General features: G+C 39.5%; 1 protein-coding gene across 1 annotated transcript in view; it reads left to right on the top strand.

The window, feature by feature from the left end:
- The window catches only part of STAB2 (stabilin 2), a 98,919-nt gene that overhangs the window by 25,834 nt on the left and 47,938 nt on the right, over positions 1-25,147 (top strand). Inside the window, exons 12-36 of the mRNA XM_075274557.1 lie at positions 522-671; positions 1,776-1,919; positions 2,015-2,077; positions 2,174-2,290; positions 3,055-3,108; positions 3,685-3,765; positions 6,398-6,550; positions 6,960-7,022; positions 7,105-7,206; positions 8,775-8,861; positions 9,763-9,874; positions 10,133-10,313; positions 12,531-12,624; positions 12,736-12,894; positions 14,434-14,529; positions 14,796-14,891; positions 15,120-15,167; positions 15,874-16,004; positions 16,882-16,996; positions 18,833-18,910; positions 21,434-21,532; positions 21,642-21,749; positions 22,286-22,417; positions 23,075-23,203; positions 25,069-25,125. Coding sequence (XP_075130658.1) covers positions 522-671; positions 1,776-1,919; positions 2,015-2,077; positions 2,174-2,290; positions 3,055-3,108; positions 3,685-3,765; positions 6,398-6,550; positions 6,960-7,022; positions 7,105-7,206; positions 8,775-8,861; positions 9,763-9,874; positions 10,133-10,313; positions 12,531-12,624; positions 12,736-12,894; positions 14,434-14,529; positions 14,796-14,891; positions 15,120-15,167; positions 15,874-16,004; positions 16,882-16,996; positions 18,833-18,910; positions 21,434-21,532; positions 21,642-21,749; positions 22,286-22,417; positions 23,075-23,203; positions 25,069-25,125 — 2,649 coding nt within the window. The remainder of the gene's footprint in view (positions 1-521; positions 672-1,775; positions 1,920-2,014; positions 2,078-2,173; positions 2,291-3,054; positions 3,109-3,684; positions 3,766-6,397; positions 6,551-6,959; positions 7,023-7,104; positions 7,207-8,774; positions 8,862-9,762; positions 9,875-10,132; positions 10,314-12,530; positions 12,625-12,735; positions 12,895-14,433; positions 14,530-14,795; positions 14,892-15,119; positions 15,168-15,873; positions 16,005-16,881; positions 16,997-18,832; positions 18,911-21,433; positions 21,533-21,641; positions 21,750-22,285; positions 22,418-23,074; positions 23,204-25,068; positions 25,126-25,147) is intronic.

The raw sequence follows: 25,147 nt of genomic DNA, 5'->3' as shown, positions 1-25,147 counted from the left end.
TGGTCCTGTCTCAACACACAATAAATGGCTGGAGAACACTTGGTTCACACTAATGTTCAAGCCTCTCAGTCCCCCATTCTGCTCAAAATAGGCGGAGAGAAAAGTCCTGCACAGAGGACTTTTCTCTCTGCCTCTAAGCGGATAGGGTTTTGGTTTTAGTTTTTCATATCCTCAAGCAGGCCCAAAGGCTGTAAACTCAAATGCTAGTGTGAACATAGCTTTAGCCGATCACTGACCACAGTGTTGAGTTGCCAATAATTGGTGCCTACAGCCATTTACTGCATGTTGAGATGGGACCAGTAAGTAGAGACCACCAGAACAGCAGTGATAGAAGATCAGTAAGGTATCACTTTTTTAACCCATTCTGCTCCTTAAAAAAAAAAAAAAAAAATCTACCAGAAAACTCACATGCACCCAGACACCATTATGTCAAAAATATTTTTCATGTACATTGATTCATTTTCTAAAGCTATATGTGAAATCAGGTGTCTGTACATAAAACCTTCTTTCATGCATTTCAGGTAAAGAACCTTAAGTCAAATAAGGAAAGTGCTCTGTACTTTATAAAGCTTCATATGATTGCCGGCCAGCTGAATGCCGAAGACTTCAACAGCACAGATTTAATCTATACACTGACTGGAAAATCCGGGGAAGTAACAACTGGTGACACGGTGAGATTATTCATGTGCTGTACGGCATAGTTCACAACGTAACTAAGAAACTACAAAAATATTTTGGTACTGTATTTCTCCAAAAATAAGACAGGGTCTTCTATTATTTTTTTCAATGAAAAAAGGGCTTGGGTTTATTTTCGGGGTAGGTCTTATTTTTCAGGGACTGGAGCAAATCTGAATCTTTTCTGATTCGCACCAGATGAATCGCGTAAAATGATTAGGGTTAGTAACCAGGGGTATAACTGGAGGAGGTGCAGAGGGTGCAGTCGCACCGGGGCCCAGGAACCATAGGGGGCCCATAAGCATTGGGATCAGTATTGAGATTGCAGCCTCCATCTGGTCGTAAACCAAGGAGACCCACAGATTACCCTAACCACACTAAGGTGGATTAAGATTCTTAGCATCCGTAACCATCACTATCAAGAATTCACTGTAGGGATGAGGTAGGGGGCCGCAAACAAAAGATTGCATTGGGGCCCACAAGACTTTAGTTACAACACTGTTAGTAACTCTAACTTACATCCACAATTGATGGTGAAGGGTCAGTGGATCTTAAAAAAAACTTACTGGCACTCTCTCTTTCTAAAAATTTGTGTGGCATTGGCACCATGCCCGCTCTATCTCCTCTCCTTTACGCTAAGAGGGGGTGCTTTAGTGAAGTGGCTGCATCTCTGATAGTGAGCAGAGGTGGCACCTGATATCTGGCCACGTAGGCAGTCAAGCCCACAGTGTAGTAGCAGCCGGATGGTGGGATCCAGAAGCTGGCACTCGGGAAGCAGGAGGTGGTACTTGGGAGCAGGTAAGCAGATTTTGACCTGTTGGTCATTGCTGGATGATTGGGAGCTATGGTATGCCTATTCTCCATGTCAATGATGTCACATGACATATTCTATTGATGGAGGCGCTGAATGTAAATAGGGCTTATTTTTGGAGTAGGGCTTATATTTCAAGCCTGCTCCAAAAACTCTGCAAAATCAAGGTAGGGCTTATTTTTGGAGAAACAGGGTGGTTATTACTGTAAACTTAAATGGAGGATTTCGGGGTAACAGACTCTTTATCTCATCATTGTGGAAGGACTTTACAGTTGACTTTTATCTCTAGGATAATGAGCTGAAAATAAGGATTCGTGGAAGTAAGAAGAGAGGAAAAATTCTACAGAAAAATATCATTGCCTCCAATGGAATCCTGCATATCATAGACAAAGCTATGGATTTTGTGGAACCAACCCTGGAAAGCAACACTAAAGTAAATGATCCATAATCTGTAAGGAAGTGGTTGCTCTCGTGGAGTTATATGATCACTTATTCATTTGTATGGTGCTTCTTTCTTAATTTTTTTAGGAGACAATTATGGAAATACTACAAGAAAATGGTAGATACAATCGTTTCCGATCTCTGCTGGAGGTATTTTTTTGTTCTTATATAACATTTGAAGTTTAGTTGTCAACCATGGACTTGGAATATTACAGTGTTATGTGTCATATGTGTGTTGTTTAACAGAAATCTAACCTTGGACCAGATCTAGAAAAGGACGGACCCTACACAGTCTTCGTACCCAACAATGCTGCACTCTCTGAAATGGAAAACGGGACACTGGACTACCTGTTATCACAAGAGGTGTAGATGCTTTCTTACATTGTGCTAGCACAGGGTTGCACAATCTATTTTAAGCTGAGGCCTCACGTAGCGAGCTGCAGCCAAAAAGCACTGCAGGAAAACACGTGGCGGAAACGCATTGTAGTTTTTTCCACAGTGCATTTCACAGAACTTCCACAGGGTTTTCCAGTTTTTTAAATTGCAGCATGTCTACTGTGGATATTTTTCTGCAATCTGTGCATAGGATTAGCAAGAATCCCATCCACTTTGCAAGTACTTTAAAACACTGAGGTTTTTGCCAAAACTTCAAGGGGCCCCAGCCTTATCGTCAAATTGTACCATGCACAAGTGTAGCAATAAACGGGTGCTCCCATCTGAGCTATGGCATATTGACCATTTATGCTCTTAGTGACAGGATGAAGGTTCACATTTTAGATTCATACATACATGTAGCGAAGCCAAGAAAAGTCAATATTTGAGTATCTTATGACATATTTTTAGAACTATTTGAACATAGACAGAGATGCCTTTTTCCTAAAGGTTGGGACAGCATGGAATCAGAGGCTACTTTTACCATTGGTGGTGGTATGCGGCCCCTTAGGCCGCACCGCAGCGTGTGCACCCCAGTCTCAGTACATCATTATAGATATAAAGTTACAGACCATCTGCTTTATCAGTAATTTAAGAATTGTTTTCACCCTATAACTGGTGTATAGTATATATGACTATGTATAGTATAGTATAGTATTATGACTTTTTATTGTTTGTGTTGTATTTGCACACAGGGCTCCAGGAAACTTTTGGAGCTGTTGAGGTACCACATTATTTCATATACTCAGGTTAGTGAAACCTCTTGTTATATCTTTTAACAATCTGTCATTTAGCTATATTCACCTGGCAGTGATTAATAGCCGTGTGACAGCCGTTTTTTAACTTATTTTTAACTTTTTTTTAAATTATTAAATTAATAATTTTGTGATTAATGGACATGGCAGCATTGAATTCAATATAGTGAATGGGGGCTATTAACATGACCATTATTTTGATGGTCCCTTGTAACAGACTATCAATATATAGGTCATGTTCTATTTTTGTCCATTTTGATGGATCCATACTCTAAAATGTGTGGGGGATGCATGAAAACAGGTGCTCTTCGGGTGTAAAACATCTGTGAAAAATGATGTGTGATATGTGACCTGATGTCACTAGTAGTTAGTTAGTCTCTATAGTTAGTGCAATTGGGAGTGGGTGTACTGAATGTATAAAGAAGGGAATTACTAGTAAAGAAATAAGGTCAGTACATAGCACAGGGCTAGGGGTTTGATACTACTAGCATTGTGTGTTGTAGTAAGGTTTATATTACTCTTATCATGTACTTGTGTTATATATGAGATTGTCGACATTGTATTTTGTAGTTGGACGTTGCAAACATCATCTCTTCGACTCAGATTATGAGTATGGCAAACCAGCCAATCCAGTTTCGAACAACAAGTAATGTAAGTATTGGAGATGTGCTACTCACCTGTGACATGTTGTGTTGTGATCAATGGAGGCCAATCCTATATCCTACAGTACATTCACACAATAGTGCAAATATTTTTAAATCGGATATCACATGGCTGCAATAATTTCACTGTATGCGAATGTAGTTTCTGTTCTTATGTGCAGTCTTCTTTGTTGTAGCCTGTTTGTAAGCTTTTAGGCTGAGGTCCCACTTTGTGGAATTTGCAGATTTTGCTTTGGTTTTTTGAGCCAAAGCCAGGATTTGATTCAGCAGAAGGAAGAAGTATAAGTACTTCCTATATATTTCCATTCTTTTTATAGCTATTCTTGACTTTTACTCAAAAAATCTGCAAAATCTGCAACAAAGAAGGCTATGTTTCCGCAACATGGGGCCTCAGCCTTAAAGCTAGGTTCACATCTGCCTTTGGAGTCTCTGCCTCAGATTACACCTAAAATCAGTGTAGAAAAAAGTCCTGCAAAGAGGATTTTTCTCTCCACCAGTATCATTCTAGTCTATGGTGTCCACGGTTAACTGTTTTTTAAGCGGAGGGGATCTCTGTTGCTCGGGTTCCCATGTGAACTTGAACAATGGAGAGATGAATGATAGTGTGAACCTGGTGCAAGCTGTTTTTGCTGCTTTCAGATTAATACACAATAAATGCATTTGCATTCCTATTACAGTCATGGCCAAAAGTTTTGAGAATGACATCATTACACAGAAATACAGAAATATAATTGCAATCATATTATGAGTAACAAAAGCTTATATTGACAGTTAGAATGAGTTAATGCAGCAAGTCAATATTTGCAGTGTTGACCCTTCTTCTTCAGGACCTCTGCAATTCTCCCTGGCATGCTCTCAATCAACTTCTGGACCAAATCCTGACTGATAGCAGTCCATTCTTGCACAATCAATGCTTGCATTTTGTCAGAATTTGTAGGTTTTTGTTTGCCCACCCGTCTCTTGATGATTGACCACAAGTTCTCAATGGGATTAAGATCTGGGGAGTTTCCAGGCCATGGACCCAAAATCTCTATGTTTTGTTCCCTGAGCCATTTAGTTCTCACCTTTGCTTTATGGCAAGGTGCTCCATCATGCTGGAAAAGGCATTGTTGATCGCCAAACTGCTCTTGGACGGTTGGGAGAAATTGATTTTGGAGGACATTCTGGTACCATTCTTTATTCATGGCTGTGTTTTTAGGCAAGACTGTGAGAGAGCCGATTCCCTAGGCTGAGAAGCAACCCCACACATGAATGGTTTCAGGATGCTTTACAGTTGGCATGAGACAAGACTGGTGGTAGCACTCACCTCGTCTTCTCCGAATAAGCTGTTTTCCAGATGTCCCAAACAATCGAAAAGGGGATTCATCAGAGAAAATGACTTTACCCCAGTCCTCAGCAGTCCACTCCCTGTACCTTTTGCAGAATATCAGTCTGTCCCTGATGTTTTTTCTGGAGAGAAGTGGCTTCTTTGCTGCCCTCCTTGAGACCAGGCCTTGTTCCAAAAGTCTCCGCCTCACAGTGCGTGCAGATGCACTCACACCTGCCTGCTGCCATTCCTGAGCAAGCTCTGCACTGCTGGTAGCCCGATCCCGCAGCTGAAACACTTTTAAGAGACGGTCCTGGCGCTTGCTGGTCTTTCTTGGGTGCCCTGGAGCCTTTTTGCCAACAATGGAACCTCTCTCCTTGAAGTTCTTGATGATGCGATAGATTGTTGACTGAGGTGCAATCTTTCTAGCTGCGATACTCTTCCCTGTTAGGCCATTTTTGTGCAGTGCAATGATGACTGCACGTGTTTCTTTAGAAATAACCATGGTTAACAGAAGAGAAACAATGATGCCAAGCACCAGCCTCCTTTTAAAGTGTCCAGTGGTGTCATTCTTACTTAATCATAACAGATTGATCTCCAGCCCTGTCCTCATCAACACCCACACCTGTGTTAATGGAGCAATCACTGAAACGATGTTAGCTGGTCCTTTTAAGGCAGGACTGCAATGATGTTGAAATGTGTTCTGGGGGGATAAAGTTCATTTTCTAGGCAAATATTGACTTTGCAAGTAATTGCTGTTAAGCTGATCACTCTTCATAACATTCTGGAGTATATGCAAATTCCCATTACTAAACTGAAGCAGTAGACTTTGTAAAAATTTATATTTGTATCATTCTCAAAACTTTTGGCCATGACTGTATATAACAAGGTTCCTGTCTCGTGCTACCTGACATATTCCTTTTACATTTACAGTCTAATGATAAAGATTGTACCTCCAGTTCTTTCTTTAAACTCAGTGACTGTGGGGTCATAGAAAATCTAGAACAAGTAAAAATCAGTGGTGTATTCACACTCGGTCAGATGTCTGCTCATTTCATAGCCTTCCGTTACAGCATAAAGTGTATTGGTTACATACTTTCTTGCTATATATAAGCCATGTGTATTATTAGAGTTATTCCAATTTGGGGCCCTGTCTGTAACATTGTATTATAGTAGGTAAAAGCTCAAAATGACACACAAGTCTAAAGAAAAAAACTACAGATGTCAAAGCTTATGTTTGATTTTTTAAATTAATCTTACAATATGTTGCAATAATTTATAGTATTGGTCAATACACACTTATTTTTTCTTAAAGGGACAAATTTTAGTCAATGGAGAAGAGGTCGAAGAAGCTGACGTTGCAGCAAAGAATGGCCGTATATATACTCTGGATGGTGTTCTCATTCCACCTTCTATCCTGCCCATTCTACCACATAGATGCGATGAGACTAGATATGAAATAAAACCTGTGAGTGGATTGTAAAGTCATTACATTTATGATTAGCGGACTATTGTGAATAATAGACAGACATTATCTGGTATAATAGGATCGGATGTGACCATGATGGAGCTATAACCAATGACAACATGTACCTTGCAAACATTTCATTGTGGTATAAATGTTACTCCACTATAGATATATGTGAAATTCCAATAATTTGCACCTTGGGTTTGGGATGAAAAAATATTTCTATTATAAAATAAAAGTATACAAAACTCATTTGCAAGGTTTATGCACCTGATTTACCACCAATACCAAGTGTCGGATTTTAGGCAATCTAAACTGTCCATGCAGGTGTAATGTAATATAACTGCACTGTACATATAGTAAGTCACATAAGCATTGCATGCTGGTCACTGTTGTACTTCCATGTTAGGGCTCCTGTGTCTCCTGTGGTATGGTCCTCCTCAGTAGATGTCCGCCAGGAAGTGAAAGAACAGTAAGACTCTATAGTTCATTAGCAATATACTGCAAATGACAGATGAACAGATATAACCTCTGTATCTCACATTTGCTTTCAGTCTCTTTTTAAACACAAGTGTACCTATCGAAATCCTATTATGGAAAGTGACTGGTGGGTGCCTTCAGTAGGTTGCTCAAGATACTGCAACTTCACTGTACCGGTAAGTATGTTTGTTGCATATTTATGCCTCTATAATATAGTTAGACTGAGTTGTAGGAAAACAGTAGGGTAGATTTATTAACACTGGTCTAAATAAAAATGGTCTAATCCTAGAGAAGTTTTGTTACGGAACATCAAAATATAGGTCATGCTCTACTACTGGCTGTTTTCATGGGTCACCCTATAGACTGTTACCCCGCATTCACACGACTGACTTAGCTGCGCTGCTAGCAGTCCCTACCTTCCAGCGGCCTACTGTCTAGTACTATAATCGGTATGGGACAGTATGTCAATGGGAGACAGAGAATCCTAGCAGCACAGATAAGTATCATGTTAGGAGTCCTTCTGCCAACGTACTATTCAGGCCGGTAAATCTGGCCAACACTCGGACCAAGTATCACTCAGTGGTGTGTCTGTGGGGTAATATATGAGTCTGGGGTAAATGGGCATGTTAATGTAGGCTAAAGCTGAAGATTTGCCAGGTATATTGTTAAGGTGAATGCTGCTTGATAGATTCAGCCATCTTGTCACATGTTATACATGTTCTCCCTCCTGGCTCTATTACTTTACACCGGTAATTTGCTAAAAGAAATAACTTTAGTGCATTTCATGACTCAACAAAGTCCTTTTCTGGACACATTTGAAAAGTGTCTAACAAGGCATGAAAAGTGTCTAAGGCTGAGGCCACATTGCAGAAAAGCTGTTTTTTTGTTCCACATTTTGCTTCAATTTTTGAGCAAAGCCAAGAGTAGTTTTCTCAGAAGGGAGGAGTATGAGAGCTTCCTTTATATCTCCCATTCCTTCTGTAGCCATTCATGGCTTTGGCTCACAAAAACACAGCAAAATCCGCAAAAAAAAGTTGTGTTTCTGCACCATATGATCTAAGGCTTAGACTCTAAGAAACAGATAGTAAATGTGACACACACCATATTTTTGGCATCTGTTCTTGACCACAAAAAATATCAGAATTCTGGCATACTTACCTTATTAAAGGGATCCTATCATTAAAATCCCTTTTTTCTAACTAACACGTAGGAATAGCCTTAAGAAAGGTTATTCTTCTCCTACCTTTAGATGCCTTCACTGCACCTGCGCACGGTCATTTTTTTGTGGCAGCTTACGCAAGCTCTTGTAGTAAGCGGTAACAAAAAAATGGTCACGCGCAGGTGCAGTCAGCTCTGCCCGAGACCTGCTGGCAGAGCTGATTGTGCATGCGTAGAAGATTGAAAGCCAGGCCGGAAGACGTTGCATAGAGGCCGGTTCCTGATGAAGATGGAGGTGGCGCTGGAGAGTTCTCTCACAGCATTGGGGACGCCTCCAGTGCTGTTTGAGCTCTGGGGCCCGCCCCCTGTGCTACGAGAAAACTAATTTGCATAAATATGGAAAACTGAATATCTACTGAATGGCGGCGCAGAGAAGACATCTAAAGGTAGGAGAAGAATAGCCTTTCTTAAGGCTATTCCTACGTGTTAGTTAGAAAAAAAGGGATTCTAATGATAGAATCCCTTTAAGTCTTAAAAAAAATATATCTTCATTGTAACTCGTCTATTGCTTATAATGTTTTTGTAGGTGCCCAAGTGTTGCAAAGGATTTTATGGCCCTGAATGCAGACCTTGTCCTGGTGGCTTTACTAACCCATGCTCAGGAAATGGAGAGGTAGGTGGACGGTATGACTGTATGGAATTGTAGGGGAATTCTTCAGTTTGTACACAGTTTTAAAGTTTAGATATAGAAATAATCTACAATTCTACAGAACCTGGAGGTATAGCCTAAAGCTAATTTATTAATTCTGCAGGTTTCAGAGCTAAAATCTCCAGTAGCTGTATACATGCTGTATACATTTTTATATCCAATTCCAATAGAGTTTCCTGTGCTTTTAATACAGTTGGGCCTGCAGGACTATGATGTATATGATGTATATGCTAAATACATGCTAAAAGGTCACCTTTTGGCATTTGTTTCAATACTAAAGCTTATGGCTACGTCACCATATGCTGTATATTGGGGGAGGTCTAAGTAAATATACAAAATGTGTGAATTTATCCTTACGCAGCAATTTCCAAGCTGTTTACCATGGGGATCCCCTACAATCATATTATACTTACTGTCAAAGGGCTGCATTTGAAATTGTTCTTTTTTGGGGAACCCTTAACCAGTTTACAACGAACTCTAGGAGTTTACTGAGGTTTAAAATCCTTCAATATGTACAAGTCATATACAGTATTTGATGGAAAATGGACCATTAGCTTGGAAGACTTTTGCTACATCATTTGCCCTGCCGTTCATAATGGGGATTGCCTTTCAGTAGTCAGGTGGTTTCTCCATCATATACTGGCCCCGTTCACGTGCTGTCTCCTTGCTCATCACTGTCTGGACATGTTTTCAGACATTTATAACTTTACTTTTCTGAAACAGAAAGATTACAGAGGGCAGCAATAGAAAGGGAATGGCATCTTCCTGCACATGATGGGGCCAGTTTATGGTGGACACCACACCAGACATGTTCCCTTTAAACAGTGTCATCTTTATTATGATGTATTCTTTTTCTGTGTTTCAGTGTATGGATGGAATCATGGGGAACGGGACTTGCGTCTGTGATGAGGCATTTTCTGGTTCTACCTGTCAGCGATGTTTAGATACAGACAAGTATGGCCCTCGCTGTGATAAAAGTAAGTGCTGTATGGTAACCATCCCATTATAAGACTTATACTGTATATTAAAGGTCTTTACTTTAAGTTACTTACCCTAATGTAATGTTATTAATACAGCTATGCTAAATATACAGTAGAATAGTATATAGATAGATAGATCTGTTTTCTTCATTGTATTAAACTACATAGGTATTGTGAGTTTTCATTCTACAAATGAAAGTTTACCGGTAAGGTTATAAAAAGGGAAACTACTAATGTAATATTACTTGTCCTTAGAGTGTGGATGTATCCATGGAAGATGCAATAACCATATAGACAGTGATGGTAGCTGCCTGGCTGGATCTTGTAAACCTGGATATACAGGACAATTCTGTGATAGGAAGACTTCTCCTTGTGGACCACTTATTACGTTCTGCCATGCTCATGCCGAGTGTACATACAGTAATGGCTCACCAAGGTATGCTAGTATTACAAAGCTATGTATTGATTCATACCTGCCAATGTACTGTACGCACTGAGGGGAATTCAGTAACCGATCTACGCCAGTTTTATGGCATATATGGGTGTAAATGTGTCAAATCTTTGGCTTATGGCCCTTTCTTGCACCAAAGATGTGCCAAATTAGACCCTGTTTGCCACTAATATCTAAGATCGCTGCTTTCTTTATGTGAGTTGACATTTTTATTCTCTACCACCAGGGTCTGACAATTATCCTCATTGAAGTTGGCTGTAGAAATAGGATACCTTTTGGCTAACTTTTCTATAAGGGTATTTTCAGCCTGTGAAATATCGACCATATGTCGACTGTGTTTCTGGAGCTGAAAACTGTCCAGAGACCCGTAGCCATAGTCCTCTATGATGATGATGGGAGTCACTGACTACTGTCCTGTACTAAAAGCATAATGCTCCGAGGCCAGGCAGTGTTCAGTCCAGGTATTACAGCCAACATACAGTCCATATTTCATAGCCTGCTTGTATGAAATTGGTCTTAGATATTCAATATGACATGTTTAAAAGAATATTTGGCAGAAATCTGAGGCTGAGACTGTTCAGCAGATCCGCACACACATTAGTACCATTGTGATTCAATGGAGATACTTCACAGCTTTTCTGTGCAGAATTTGAGAGATTCTGAGATCAATCTGAGATTTTTTCTGGAGCAAGTGAATGCTATCTGAATTAAAACCTGCATTCACATATAGGATGGAGTGTGGTTTATCATATGATTTAACCCTTTTCTTTCCAAGCACGTAGCTCTATGTCCTCCCAGGGTGTCACTTGTCTAGCCGAGGACGTAGCTACTACGTGCTTACTTCTATTGCCCATATCTCTGGTCTTGTTTGGGCTATGAAGATAATTTTAGATTCATTTTAAAGATGAAAATTTCATCTTTAAAATGATATCAAGGACTTCATGTTAAATCTTACTGTGCCAAAGCAATTCACTGTTGAAAATGCTATTAGGGATTGAGATCCCATTGAAGATCTCAATTCCCGACAGCGTTTTTAACAGCGATTCGCTCAAAATCTGTAAGGACTATTATGAAGAATTTGATATCATTATTACAGATGAGATTCTCATCTTTAAAATGAATCTAAAATTATCTTCATAGCCCAAACGAGTCCTGAGATACAGGACTTTAAATTGTCCCCCCTCCTGTCTCATGAACTGTAAGGAAGGGGGGTGGGGAAGAGGACTCCTGCAGTGTGCACAAGACAGAGAAGCATTTTCTCTGTCTCTGTGCATAACCTATATGTAACCCCAGGAGGGGCGGAGAAGGGGCTTTAGTCCCTATTTCCCCCTCCTGTCAATCAGAGAGCATACTATGCTTTGCACTCTGATTGTCACATATGGGTATAATGTAATTCCCCCCCTGAGCATTACTAGAGGGGTATTCTTATGTTATACGCTCTAAACATAACCAGGAAGTTTATTGGCGCTGTGACCCAGACATTTACCATTGTCCAGGTCGCAACGCCCCAAAAAAAAGTTGCACCAAACATTTAAACAACATATACGCAAAGTCGTGAATAAAGTTTACATTTCGCCCAATCCCTGTGCTGTCCATACCTGAGCTTTGTAGAGTAAAATACGCCTCTAGCAATGTCCGTTACATATTAAAATAATAGTAATAACGATTATCACTAGAGATGAAGGTCTAGATTGCTGGAAAATAATATTTTTATGTAAAGTCCTATTTAATTTGCATGCACAAAATGAGTTGGCGCATTTCTGCAATTTTGGCGTTTCTTTAACACCCGCCCCTGTAAATATATACATGTGTGGTATGTATGAACTCCTCACATATTGCAGTTTTTTTTTTAAAGTACATTTTGTTTGCAGAAACGGATTGCTTGAGTTGCACTTTAGTGGCAAATTTGAATTTTTGTGCAATTTTTGCTTGCAATCTCTGTTTGCGCAACATTGCATGAAGGTGGTTGTGTAATCTCAAAAAAGTTAGATTTTTGGTATAACAGTCACAGTTTGGCAGTGAAAGGGTTAACAGAGATTTCAATGTGTAATCTGCAACAAAATCTGCATCAAGTGGAGCACATATGAAGAGAATGTCAACAGCCTTGATACATTGCGTAAAAGTTGCATTGTTTCTTCTGTATTTACATACTTCTGGTGATCCATATAGTAAGTAACAAGGATCCTTATGTTCTTCTTTCAGTTGTGTGTGTAAATTAGGATATGAAGGAGACGGTATAGACTGTACAGAAACAAATGCCTGTATGGTTTCTGGCAAATCGCCCTGCAGTGTAAATGTGAGTAGACCTTTCTCCAAAATGAATTTACAGTATGTTGTCTTTACTGCTTCCTAAAGACTGTTTAAAGACATTTGTTCCACTGATATTGATATTAATGTGTCCATACAGGCTCAGTGTATTCCAACAGCACCAGGAAAATTTGAGTGTGTATGTCGTGCAGGATGGACAGGCGATGGAAGAGACTGCTCGGAGGTTAATAACTGTCTCCTTGATGACAGAGGAGGATGCCATCCAGATGCGGACTGTGTATATATTGGCCCTGGCCAGGTGAATAGCTACCTCCTCTATTCATACCACCAATCAGTACAGTAGTATGTAACCTATATACCATACTAACAATAGTTACAGTAGTATGTAACCTATATACCATACTACCAATTGGTACAGTAGTATGTAACCTATATACCATACCACCAATCGGTACAGTAGTATGTAACTTATATACCATACTACCAATTGGTACAGTAGTATGTAACTTATATACCATACTACCAATCGGTACAGTAGTATGTAACTTATATACCATACTACCAATTGGTACAGTAGTATGTAACTTATATACCATACTACCAATTGGTACAGTAGTATGTAACTTTATTGTAGCTGCTATTCATGGCAGATAAGTCACACAGCTTGGGAATCACAAGTTAATCCTTCTTTAACAACACTCACAAGTGTCAGAAAATGCTGGGATCAATTTAGTTCATTTAGATTAAGTCAATTAAATATGTATATTTACTTAGTCTAGGTTCATACCGGGACTGGGCTCTCCATCCTTCACGTCCGCCATGGGACGTGAAGGGGACTGAAACCCATGGAAAGAAAAGACCTGTGAGCAGGTTTTTTCTCTGTTGAAAACTCCACCGCAGAAACTGATGAAAATCAACAGAGACTCCTGCATAGATGTGAACCTAGCCTTAGAAGGAAAAATACAGATAGAGATCTAGTGCTACTAATATTAACTTTATTATCTCACTGTGAGTGCTTTATTCCCTTCAATACTGCACATCACTATAATGTCCTATATAGTGGTGTTGCTGAATGACAATAAGGAACCAGAATCTTCCATTTTGACAATGTGATGTCTATTGGACACATCATAGTCGTCACCGCCTAACAACTAAGAGAAAACTGTGAATTTGAGATAGATCCTGCATTGGGATAACTGCTTCAAATGCACAATAGAAGTCATGTAATAGAAATAGTATTATATACCACATATACATACATGGCAGCTTTTCAAGTCATCCAAAAGTTTAGATATGCTTACACAAGCTTAATATGGGTCCATTATTGTGGCTGCAAATCCCATCCTACTCACAGTTACCTCTATGATGCTGATAGTTCAGGTCATAAGATCTCTATTCAGGCCGTAATTTGCAGCTTAAATATGGGATCAAAAACGCATCAGCATTATAATTCTATAAACGTTGGTTACATACAGTGTGGGTCAGGTCATAGAACGAAGATCTGTTTTTTGAGCATTCAGTTAATTTGCAAATGTCTCCATGTCTGCGCAAGTCTTAGCCTGCATTCAGACAACAGTGAAAATTGACCCTGTGATGGATGGGGTTTTTTAACAGCCATTGCTAGGCTGCATTAAATTCAATGTATATAAATGGGACTATTAAATGACTGTTTTTGACTATCTATTTTAATGGACCATCAAAAAATATGTCATGTCCTATTTGTACATGTTTTCACATATCCCTAAATAAAGTCAAACCTATGAGTGATACATGAAAATGTGTGCCACTGGGACGGAAAATAAAAAATACAGAATGTTGTTCTCTTGTTTTTTTCTAGAGCGATTGTGAATGCAAGAAAGGATTCCGAGGCGATGGCATTCAGTGTGAGCCGGTGAACACTTGCCTCGGAGAGACTGCTAAGTGTCATTTTCTAGTAGGTTTCATACCCTAAACATTATCATTTGGATTTATTAATGTTGTAACATATTCATGTGATCTATGTATTATTGCCTTTAGTTCTGTTCCGCTGACTTAACAGCCAGCCCCAGAAGCTAAATGTTCATATATAATGATATACTTATTACTTAGAGATTATCGGCCATCAATGTCCTTGAGGAGCTCTGATAGCGCTGTATTTGGCATAAGAGGCTAGATAAAGAAATGCTGGCTAAAGCTACATTCTTTTATTCTTTTATATAGGCAACATGTCAAAAAGCAGCATCAGGTTTCTGGGAGTGTGTTTGTAAAGAAGGGTTTGAAGGCGATGGAAAGGTCTGCTATGGAAGTGTAGCAGATGTAAGTATTCACATATATCCAAAGCATTGTTTCCGTTTGATATAAAACATAGCAGAATGAAATGTCATTCACAAGGCAAGTAGCTAAACATCTGAAGTATATTGAATTGTCAATTATAGCTCTTCCATTTTCCTTTATTTTTTCCCTTCATTTTCCTATTTCTTAGGATGCGAAGTAAGTGCAAACCATTTTTAACACATAAATGACACCTTTCATTTTTGGTCTTAGGTGGTGACATCACTTCCAGAAGCCTCAGAATTTTCTAAATGCCTAAATGTAAGTTGTAAATGTAACTTTTTTAGGCTTAATGTATGTATTATGGATCTGTAAAACATGCTATGGCCTATGTTGTACATCCATGTTCCCCCATACAAATGTCAAATGAATCAGTCACAAAGGTATATTTCCATAGAAATAAATCTCCTATCCACAGGATATGGTACAGATGTCTGTTCAGTGGTGTCTGACTACTGGGACCCCCACCAATCATGAGAATGAGGTTTTATTGTCCCACCATGTATATGAAGCAGCGCTCAATCTGTTCACATCTATAGGACCTAAGTAATATGCTTGGCAATTTGAGGAAGCCCCATAGCGGGGAGCTGAAAAGAAGCAAAGGAGCGCAGTGTTTCTGCCCCATTACTCTAGTGATCAAAGGGGATCTCCGCACCCCCACCAATCAAAACCTTTGACCTATCACAATGTTTGTTAAAAGGATAGGTACTCTTGTGCTTCATTTTTCCTGCTAGGGTTACTGAAATCTGTAGACTATTGCCCCTAGCTAACCTCCAGAATTACTTTATCAATTTCTCCATACCATCCATGTTCATATTCCATATATACCTGCTTGCAAAGAACTCTGACCTGGATGAATATTCTTTTCCAGTCTTATAACTGATATACAGTAACAATAGATGACAAACTGTTGCATGTAAGAAGTTGTGTTCAGACACATAATCTGACTTTATGACTTCCATTTTAGGATCCTGATATAAAATACTTGATTTCTCAATCTTCAAATCTCACGTTGTTTCTCCCCTCTCGACGGGCATTTGACAACATGAAGGACAAGACATACTGGACGAAAAAAGAGAATGCAGCAACCTTAGTAAAGTAATCCCATCGTTCTTTATCGGTTCCTCTTTTCCATATCAAGTGAATTGACTATAAACAGAATAATGTGATAATAATGATCTGTGTGTTTCATAGGGAACCTATCTAATACACTCTACAACTGGTACATGTGCTATAGAAATCCAGCAGTGATGGGGGCACCAGCAAGGAGCACACATACAGAACCGTGCTAGTTCCCCCGTTCCTTGAGTTTTTATATCAGTATCCTCAAGACTATTGAATATAGAAGCAGTACTAGCACTACTAGGTGCAAGGAGGCCTTGCTAGGCAATTATACCATTGTACTGCTTGTATTGTTCCTCAAGCCCAGTTAAGTGAGAATATCGGAGAGTGTGACGGAAGTGACTTTTTTTTTACCTTATAGCACTATGTAGGTCATACAGTTATTAAGATAATACAGTGAGAGTTATTTTTTGTTATAGTCAAGGTTACAGACGTAATTGTCACATTGACTGACAGGGCAGCAGCAATGATGTTGCTGGGCTAAGGCTCTTACAAGAATCCTAATACACACTCAGTACTGCTTGGCTGCTCACAGAAGATTCAACTGAACTCTAAGTTCAGATTCTCCTCCCCTTACCCCCAGCACCCTAAATATAGGGGCGCACCACCTCGCCGGGGGAATGTCCCTGAAAAGTCTTAAAACACATAGGAAGCTGCTAACATATACACAGCAGTGGCACACTACACGCACGACTAAACAAAGAAAACATTTAGGAGTGCCCGTTGGGATGCGATAGATAGATAGATAGATAGATAGATAGATAGATAGATAGATAGATAGATAGATAGATAGATAGATAGATAGATAGATAGTAATTTGGTTTTTAACCAAAGTATTATATTTTTTTTCTAGGCATCACATTTTGACAGGTGTCTACCGATATGATGATATCAAGAACTTATCGTCATCTGATTTATTGGCTACTTCCCTTAATCGTAATTTTCTTCAACTTTCTAAAGAAAATGGGGTAAGTAAAGACTGTATTTACACAAGCATATACACATGGAGTGGGACTTGCATCGGCCTAATTTCACAAGCGGATGTAAACTCATGAGTGAGGAACAATCCCTACTACAACCGTTTCTCCCCCCATTCAGCTGAATTGCCTGTCAGCTGCACATCCGGATTACAAAGGGTGATGTGCTACCAATAATCTACATATTATATCCTGTATAAAAGATACAATCAGCTGACCAGCGCTCATTAGGACTATTATACTAGGAGCGCTCATTACCATAATAGCCTGAATATTGGGCTAAAAGAGCCTTTATAAGGCCCTGTAAGTCAACAAAGATTGAGATATTATAACAAACAACACTTAGCATAAAACATAACTTTTAATGTCAAATATGGTCAGCTAAAATCTTTCAACGGTATAGCTAGGGCTAAAATTAGAATACATAACTCAATAAGAAAAGTAGGGAACACTATAGAGATATAGCTTTTTTGCAATGTTCCTAGATACTGCAGGGTAGTTCAGCTTAGGGGAGTGATAATCACAACTTAACAGGTGACGGTTAGCACTAAATAGGTGCCTAGATGATGATAATCTCACTGATACTGTAGCTGATAACAATGTTGTATAGAGTAAATACCTTCTTCCCCCCTACTGTTTTGATGCTGTTCACACTGCCCTAAAGCGTCCACTCAATAGCAAAGTTAATCTGACACCTAAACATATAACTAGTGTCCCTGTCCATTTGATAAATATGCCATTCTATAGGGTTCACACTAGATATGCTGTAAATAATTAATCTCTCTACGCGTTTCGATTACATATTCTCATCAGGAGAGGATAAGGAAAAATAATAAAGAAGATGTTGCGGTAAAAACCGCATTTCCCAGTTCCCCGATGGTGGGAGCCAGTACTCAGTGTCAGACTGAGATATTATTGTCTTTTATATGGAATAGAGTTGGCAGAGCAGATGCAGGGAATTTCATTGCCCTGTGGGTGCTTTTCTATTATTCAAAATTTGGGTAATCATATAATTGTTGATCATGAATTGTAGTTCTCAATAGAACAGAATACCTGAATTATGTACATCAAATCCTAACGATAGTTAACGAATTCTGGACCACCCTGTTGACTTTATATCAGGGATAGTTCATTCACGGTGTACGCAGCTATTGGAGCCACCATAATGTGGCTCCACTTCCAGCTCTGTGCTCCTATGACCACCAGAGACTAGGAACCTCATGAGCTGCTGAGTTCTCGAGGACCCAGTCCATACTACAGTATGTGATAGAAGGCTGCATTCCTGTAACTAGGGCTGATGTACCAGTCCCAATTACAGAAGTCAGCAAAACAAGCAAAAATAAAATGTCCATATAAGGGGGGAATAAAGTATAAAAATAAAATTAAATAAAAAAAAAATGAAGTGGGGAAAAAACGCCACTACCTCATCTACATCACAGATTCTACCCCAGCCCCAGGTGACGCAACAATAATTGTCACCTACTTAAAATTTACCGTAACGGAGAGGGAAAACTATTTTAAAAAATTTTTTTGTAGCATTTTGTGCTATTAAAAAATAACATGAAAAATATGAAAACTAGACACATTTTTGTTTACATTTTCTCGGATATTTCAATAAAGGAAAATATTGGAAAATAAAAACAGAATAAAAATAAAGCCCTATTTACCATAAAAATTACTTGAATAACCCAGAGAAAAAAAATGTTATAGCCCTTGAAAGTGCATGTACAAAAGAAAAAAAAAATATGTGCGCTCCTAAACTAGGGGAAATGGCCTGATTCTGAAATGGTTAATGCAATAAATAATGGAGTGTTTTTTACATTTTAGAATATTACTGTTGGAGGTGCCAACATTATTGTCAGCGACATAGCAGCTACAAATGGAGTTGTCCATCTCATTGACAAGGTAAATCTCTTCATTATTTTGGTGATATTTTGAAAGCCATGACATGAAGATGTTTTCTTTTTGTATGCCATACTATTACTGATAAGATGTTGTTCAGATTTACGTCTATAAAAATTTCTAGTCCATACTAATTTCCCATTTGCAATTTCAGTTGTAGCATACTTTCATTTCACCTTAGCATCTTGTTGTTTTGGACCTTTTTTGCACACACTGACTACTTTTTGGTTAATAAAATGATTTTTTCATGGAGGCAAATAAAAGTTTACTTTTTTTTTTACCATGGTTTGCCCAATAGCAGTGTTTTGCTTGCAGCTTGTGGCTGCTGTCACTTTACTTCTCCAAGTAGTCACAGCTGCCGATCACTTACAGACCCTTCTTGAATCTGATTTTTCGTCTCCTCTGCCATGGACTCCCCCTTACTGCTCCCAAATACACTTTGACTCGGTGGCGTAACTAGGACTGCGCACTCTATTATGCCCCATAGTGGCCCCTGCACACACTATTATGTCCCTCAGTGGCCCATCCACACAGTATTATCCCCCATAGTGGCCCCTCCACACAGTATTATCCCCCATAGTGGCCCCTCCACACAGTATTATCCCCCCATAGTGGCCCCTCCACACAGTATTCTCCCCCATAGTGGCCCCAGCACACAGTATTATGTCCCACTGTGGACACCCATAAACAATTATTATACTCTGGGGTCTTTTCAGACCCCAGAGTATAATAATCGGAGACCCAGGGGAGAAAAACATTTTTTTTAAAAACTCTGTTGCTCACCTATCTCCTACGCTGTCGGCCTCCGAAGTAGTCCATCTTCAATGATGTCAGACGTCACATGAACCGGGACGCAGGCCGGGGTCATGAGACGTCAGACGACTAGGCCGAAGCCTGCCTGGATCGTGGAGAGGTAAGTAACAGTGTTTTTTATGTTTCTTACCTCTCCGCCAAAAGACCCCCCGAGTATAATGATAGCAGCGGTAGAGGCTGTCACCGGGCCCCTAATGTCCCGGGCCCGGTGGCAGCTGCCTCTGCTGCTACGGTAGTAGTTACACCACTGCTTTGACTATAAGCTGCACGTGCCTGCCCTTTCCTCTTTTTAAAGGGCTAGTGTGCACCAAGTAAGTTGTCTATTGCCAATCCCAGTCTGCCATTGGTGATACGCAGCACCCCATTGGAGGGAACCAGGATGATGGGAGTAGTATTTACTTAAAATAAGATTTATCATGGTGGCTAGATAGCGTAACCAAATTCTTCCAGCTTTCCTCCTGGGCTGGTGCAGAGCTGAGGGGGCCTGTTGGGTATCTGATGCTGGTGGTAGTCTTTTCCCTGGGGCCCGTCTTGTAGATTGTAGTTACACTGCCTGCACTTGCCTCGACTAAATGCCCACCAGGATGTCAGACAGGGCCAATGCTCTCAACTTACTCTCAGACTCCAGAAAAGTCTCTCTTGAACTCCAAAGTTTTTTTTCTCTCTCTCTGCCTCTAAGCAGCCATACTCTCCTGACTCAGGGCTGCAGTGTTGTCTGTCTACATCTGCTCTGTCTACAACCATGGAAGCTGGGTGAAGGCTCCTGATCTTCTCCCACATTCCAGAACTAACTGGCTACAACATGCCAAAACTCAATACCCTCCCCACAGTGGTCCAGCTCAGATAAGGGAAAAGCACATGTTACATAGGAGCTATATACAAAATTGTCTAGAAAAGCCACATACGTAGTATACACAGTTTTGCAATGTATAGATAAGACACCATCACACTGTTCATAATGCCTGAGCAAAGGTTTCTACTTCACTAGTGTCTTGTCCAAAGTGACTTAATATTCTGCTCATTTCCCTGTTATTAGTTCTTGTCCCTGCCAGCTGTTTTGGCTCTGCTGTTTGCCCATACTCACAGCGGGTACTTTTCTGACCTTCCCATCAATACCACCTGCCTGTTCTTAACTCTGCACAAATTTTACATGCAATGTATTCTATATGCGTTAAGGTAAAAGAAACACGTATACTCAACATGGCCCTATAACAATCTGTCAGCATGATATTATGAATCTCTACAATATTCATCCATTAACATCACAGTGATGTACATGGGAATTTAGGCTGGCATAAGGGTTAGTGATCATTTTTAAAATAATCTTGTGTTATTTAGCCCATATTCAGTGACGTACCAGTCTTCCATTTTCCTAATTCTGAATGGACAGAAGGGAGTAAGTCGCTGGCGATTCTCTCTGCTGGTGTCCTAATTCCCAAGAACAATTCTATCTGTCATATTGAAAACTAACTGCTTGATCCTTATCTTCTCTGACATGTGTTGTCACTGAAGAGTCAGGAGGCTTCCATGTATATTAGACAGTCAGCCTGTCCTGCTGAAACCAGTAGGCTTAACCAACATTAATATAATGCATATATAGTCAGTCTAAAGCTATTTTTAATTTTCTTTTTATTTATTATTATATTTTTAATTATAATTTTTTAAAAATGGAGTTGAAAGCCTGATGAGACTATGATGGGCTGTTTTTTTTAGGTCTTGACCCCTGATCCTCTTATGGCTGGGCAATTGCCAGACTTGATGACCAGACTTGATGAGATGCCAGATTACTCCATCTTCCGAGGCTATATCATTGTGAGTGATACACCATATGACTGGCTGTTTCTTCTACTCATAAACTAGTATCTTTACAATAACTTGAAGATAAATCTGTGCAGACATATTGTTGACCTTTTTTATGTAGGAATACCGCCTGGCAAAACTTATTGAGTCTGAAGATTCCTACACGGTATTTGCCCCTCACAATGATGCTATCAACCGTTTTATCCACAATAAAAGCCCGGCCACTGTGGTAAGCAAAAACTTGGCACTTTGGGACTTTGACACTAATTTTGGCTACATACATATATGTAATAATAACAAAGCAGCAAGCATTTACACTGTGCACAGATAAACTCACTTATATAGGTATACATATACATATTGCGTACATTGTCCAAATCAAGCAGCCAATTTAATTTCTGTTCTTCTTGACAATACAATATGTGAGTAAATTGTGGATGAAGTTGTGGCTTCTTAGTACTGTCTAAAGAAGAGAAATCTTGTTTATGACTAGTAGGTAAGCGTTCAGGAGCAGTTACATGTAAAGATGTGTAGGCTTTACTTATGAATGGATAACAGAGATATTAGCCCCATAGAAATAATATGGCTGATAGGAAGCAGCTTCCTCTTGTGTAATAGACTAAAGGAAGAATAAGTCCAAGTATATAGTTACTACATGTAAGGATTCAGGTCCATGGACCAGTTTTAGGTATGTTTTTTTGGTACATGTTCAATGGATCAGATATAAAAACATCTATAATAAAAAGTATTTTTTATCATTTTCAGGATGAAGATACAATAAAATATCATATCATACTGGGACAACTGCTAAAGAAGAATGATATGCTTGAAGGGATGCATCGGAAAACAATGCTAGGGAGCTCTTTTCAAGTTGGATTTTTTATGCATGATGGCCAGGTACATGCAGATGTTTTTTTACAATATTACTTGTAAGTTGAGAGGACAGGATGCCTAGGACTAGTAAAGCACATACAAACCTGACGCTATGTTCACATTGTGCTCGTGTGTCTGTTGTCCTGGTCAATCCAAGGACCAGAACAACAGACACACAGACCAGTAAAACAGCTGGACCCCACTGGCTAGAATGGGATCAATTGGGTGTCCAATGCAGATGTGAACATATCTTTACGCAGTCAGGCATCTTAATAAGAAAATGAGTATCAGAAAGCTGTCAGTCATCCATGAACTCATTGGATTCAGTCAGATAGGAAACAGGAGAGAAAATCAGAAAACATATATAAATTGCATACAGTAATACAGTATATAAATTATTCACAAGTATAAAACCTGTCTGAAGACAATAATGATAGAAAAAAGTGTACCCAGCTCTGTACTTATGTGTAAGAGATGCATGGTAACATCCACACAGTTACCAGTTTATTAATACATCAAGAGGAATAACTGAGGAATGTAAGAATTAGAAATTGTACCCCTAGTATTGTTATTTCATGGGGAATTTGCAGAATCGGACATGTGAGTGGTGGTGACTGGTCCTCATACTGCTTCATTGTACATTGATGCTACATGGAATTTATCCTTGTTTTTCTCCTCCAGCTTTATGTTAATGATGCAACACTAAACTACACTAATGCAGGAACGGACAAAGGAGTCATCCATGGCATAGGGAAAGTTTTGGAAATTCAGAAGAACCGATGTGACTTGAATGATACAACAGTAACTTTGGTAATTCTAAGTTCCATAAGTTATATAAGCTCATTTTATAATTGCTGTACCATTTTGCTGTCAAATAGTACCCTTTTGCCATCTCAAAATCCGCTTCACATTCCGCCTGGAAACGGCCTCTATTCATTTCAATGGGATTCAGATGCTGATATTTCCTCTAGAAGATATTTTCAGATGGTGGAAAATGAGGGTCATGTTCAATCTCCAGGCAGATTCAACTTGATAACTCCCATTGAAGTGAATGTGAAGCTGACCTCCTGGCAGGTGCGGATTTCGATACAGAATTTGAACAAGTGGAAAATTCAGCTTAAAATTCCTGAAGCTGAATTTTTTGAAAGGGATATTTCCTCTTAGTGAACTGCCCTTTATTGTAAACTCCAATTTATAATCTGGAAGACCATAATAAATGCTAATATTTTCTGTTTTGAAGAAGCAGCATGCACCTCTTGTGTAGCTGCACAGTTCACATAAATAGTATGTCTTAGGGTATATTCATGCAGAGGAGAAGGTCCTTCTCCGCAGTGTGAAATATTCCACGGGGCTCACCACGACTGATTGCCGATGCAGCATCAGCATTCCGTTCTTGTGTAGGCCCGAATGAATGGGTCTACATTGGAGCGTACCTCGCGCTGAGGACGCTGCGGCTGAGTCAGCCGTGGGATCTGCAGCAAGAAGAGTCATCTCGCTTCTTTTTTCCGCTACTAGCTAGTGACTGTCATCATTATAAGAGGATATTAATGCAAGGAGCATGCTCATATGCATATAATAAGAAGTAGTTATCATTGGCATTATGCCTCTGACTGAGGATAAAATCCAGATACAACATTCGTCTATTAGCAATCCTCTCCGTAGTGAGAACAGACACAGGCGCTTTTGTTTACATACTTTACATTTTAACTAATGGCTGAGCTATTGAAAGACTCCTTTAATCTTGCATCTTAAGGAAAGAAATCATACATACAGCTGGACTTGCTCATTGTCACCTCGTAATATCTGTCTGGTCCTGGCACTAAAAACATAGATAAATTGATATCATTTCAACAGTACTTTACAGCTGTGTTGTCACCATGAAAATTACTAACCAGATATCAAAACATACAACAGAGCTATTTTTATATGCATAGTGTCAGATCTTGGAATCACACACTTTGCCTGCTCCTACCTGACACTGCCCTTCTGACAGTACAGAGCATAAATAGCTTATCAGGCACCAAACCAGCAGTATTGATTGCTCAGGAATGGTGGGGGCCAGAGAAATAACAACTGTGCTAGAAGCAGTGGAGGAGCAACTATTAAAGGCAATAAAGTACTAGACTTGGTGTTGGCTTTCCCGCTATGTGCCCTGGTGGTGAAGATATCAGTGCCATTAGTTTTGGCACCGATATCTCCCCACTGTCAGAAGGGCGTTTCTCACAGCGTAATGTTATCGCTGGGTGGTAAGGAATGCCCCCTCTGACAGTACAAGGCTATGTACAGTCGGGGGAGGGAAACATATATCACAGCCCAGTGATGATGTGGAGTCATGAGGAACACCCTTCTGACAGTGGGGAGATATCGGTGCCAAAACTAATAGCGCTGATATCTTCACCATCGGGGCACATACTGGGAAAGCCGACGGGGCGCTGAATTCAGCGTAATGTCAGCTTTCTAGTAGTATATAACACTGCATTTTCATGAGAACATGAAAGGTCTTCTTTAAGCTGCATCACATGACAAACATTGTAAAAACCCTAGAGATTCCAGAAAAACTAATTATTTAAAATTTAAATTCAATTATTGGCTTTTGTTTCCATTTTTTACAGAATTGGATAGCTATTTTGAGAAAGTAAAATGAATAAGTGATTGACAATATAATTTTTTTATAGAGCAAATGCGGTGACTGCTCATTATCGCCTGTCTGTGAAACAAATACGAAGCCTATGGTAAGGATACCGAAATGTCAGT

Source organism: Leptodactylus fuscus, chromosome 5 (assembly GCF_031893055.1).
Source record: "Leptodactylus fuscus isolate aLepFus1 chromosome 5, aLepFus1.hap2, whole genome shotgun sequence".
Lineage (NCBI taxonomy): Eukaryota > Metazoa > Chordata > Amphibia > Anura > Leptodactylidae > Leptodactylus > Leptodactylus fuscus.
This window is presented reverse-complemented; position numbering and strand designations above follow the sequence as displayed.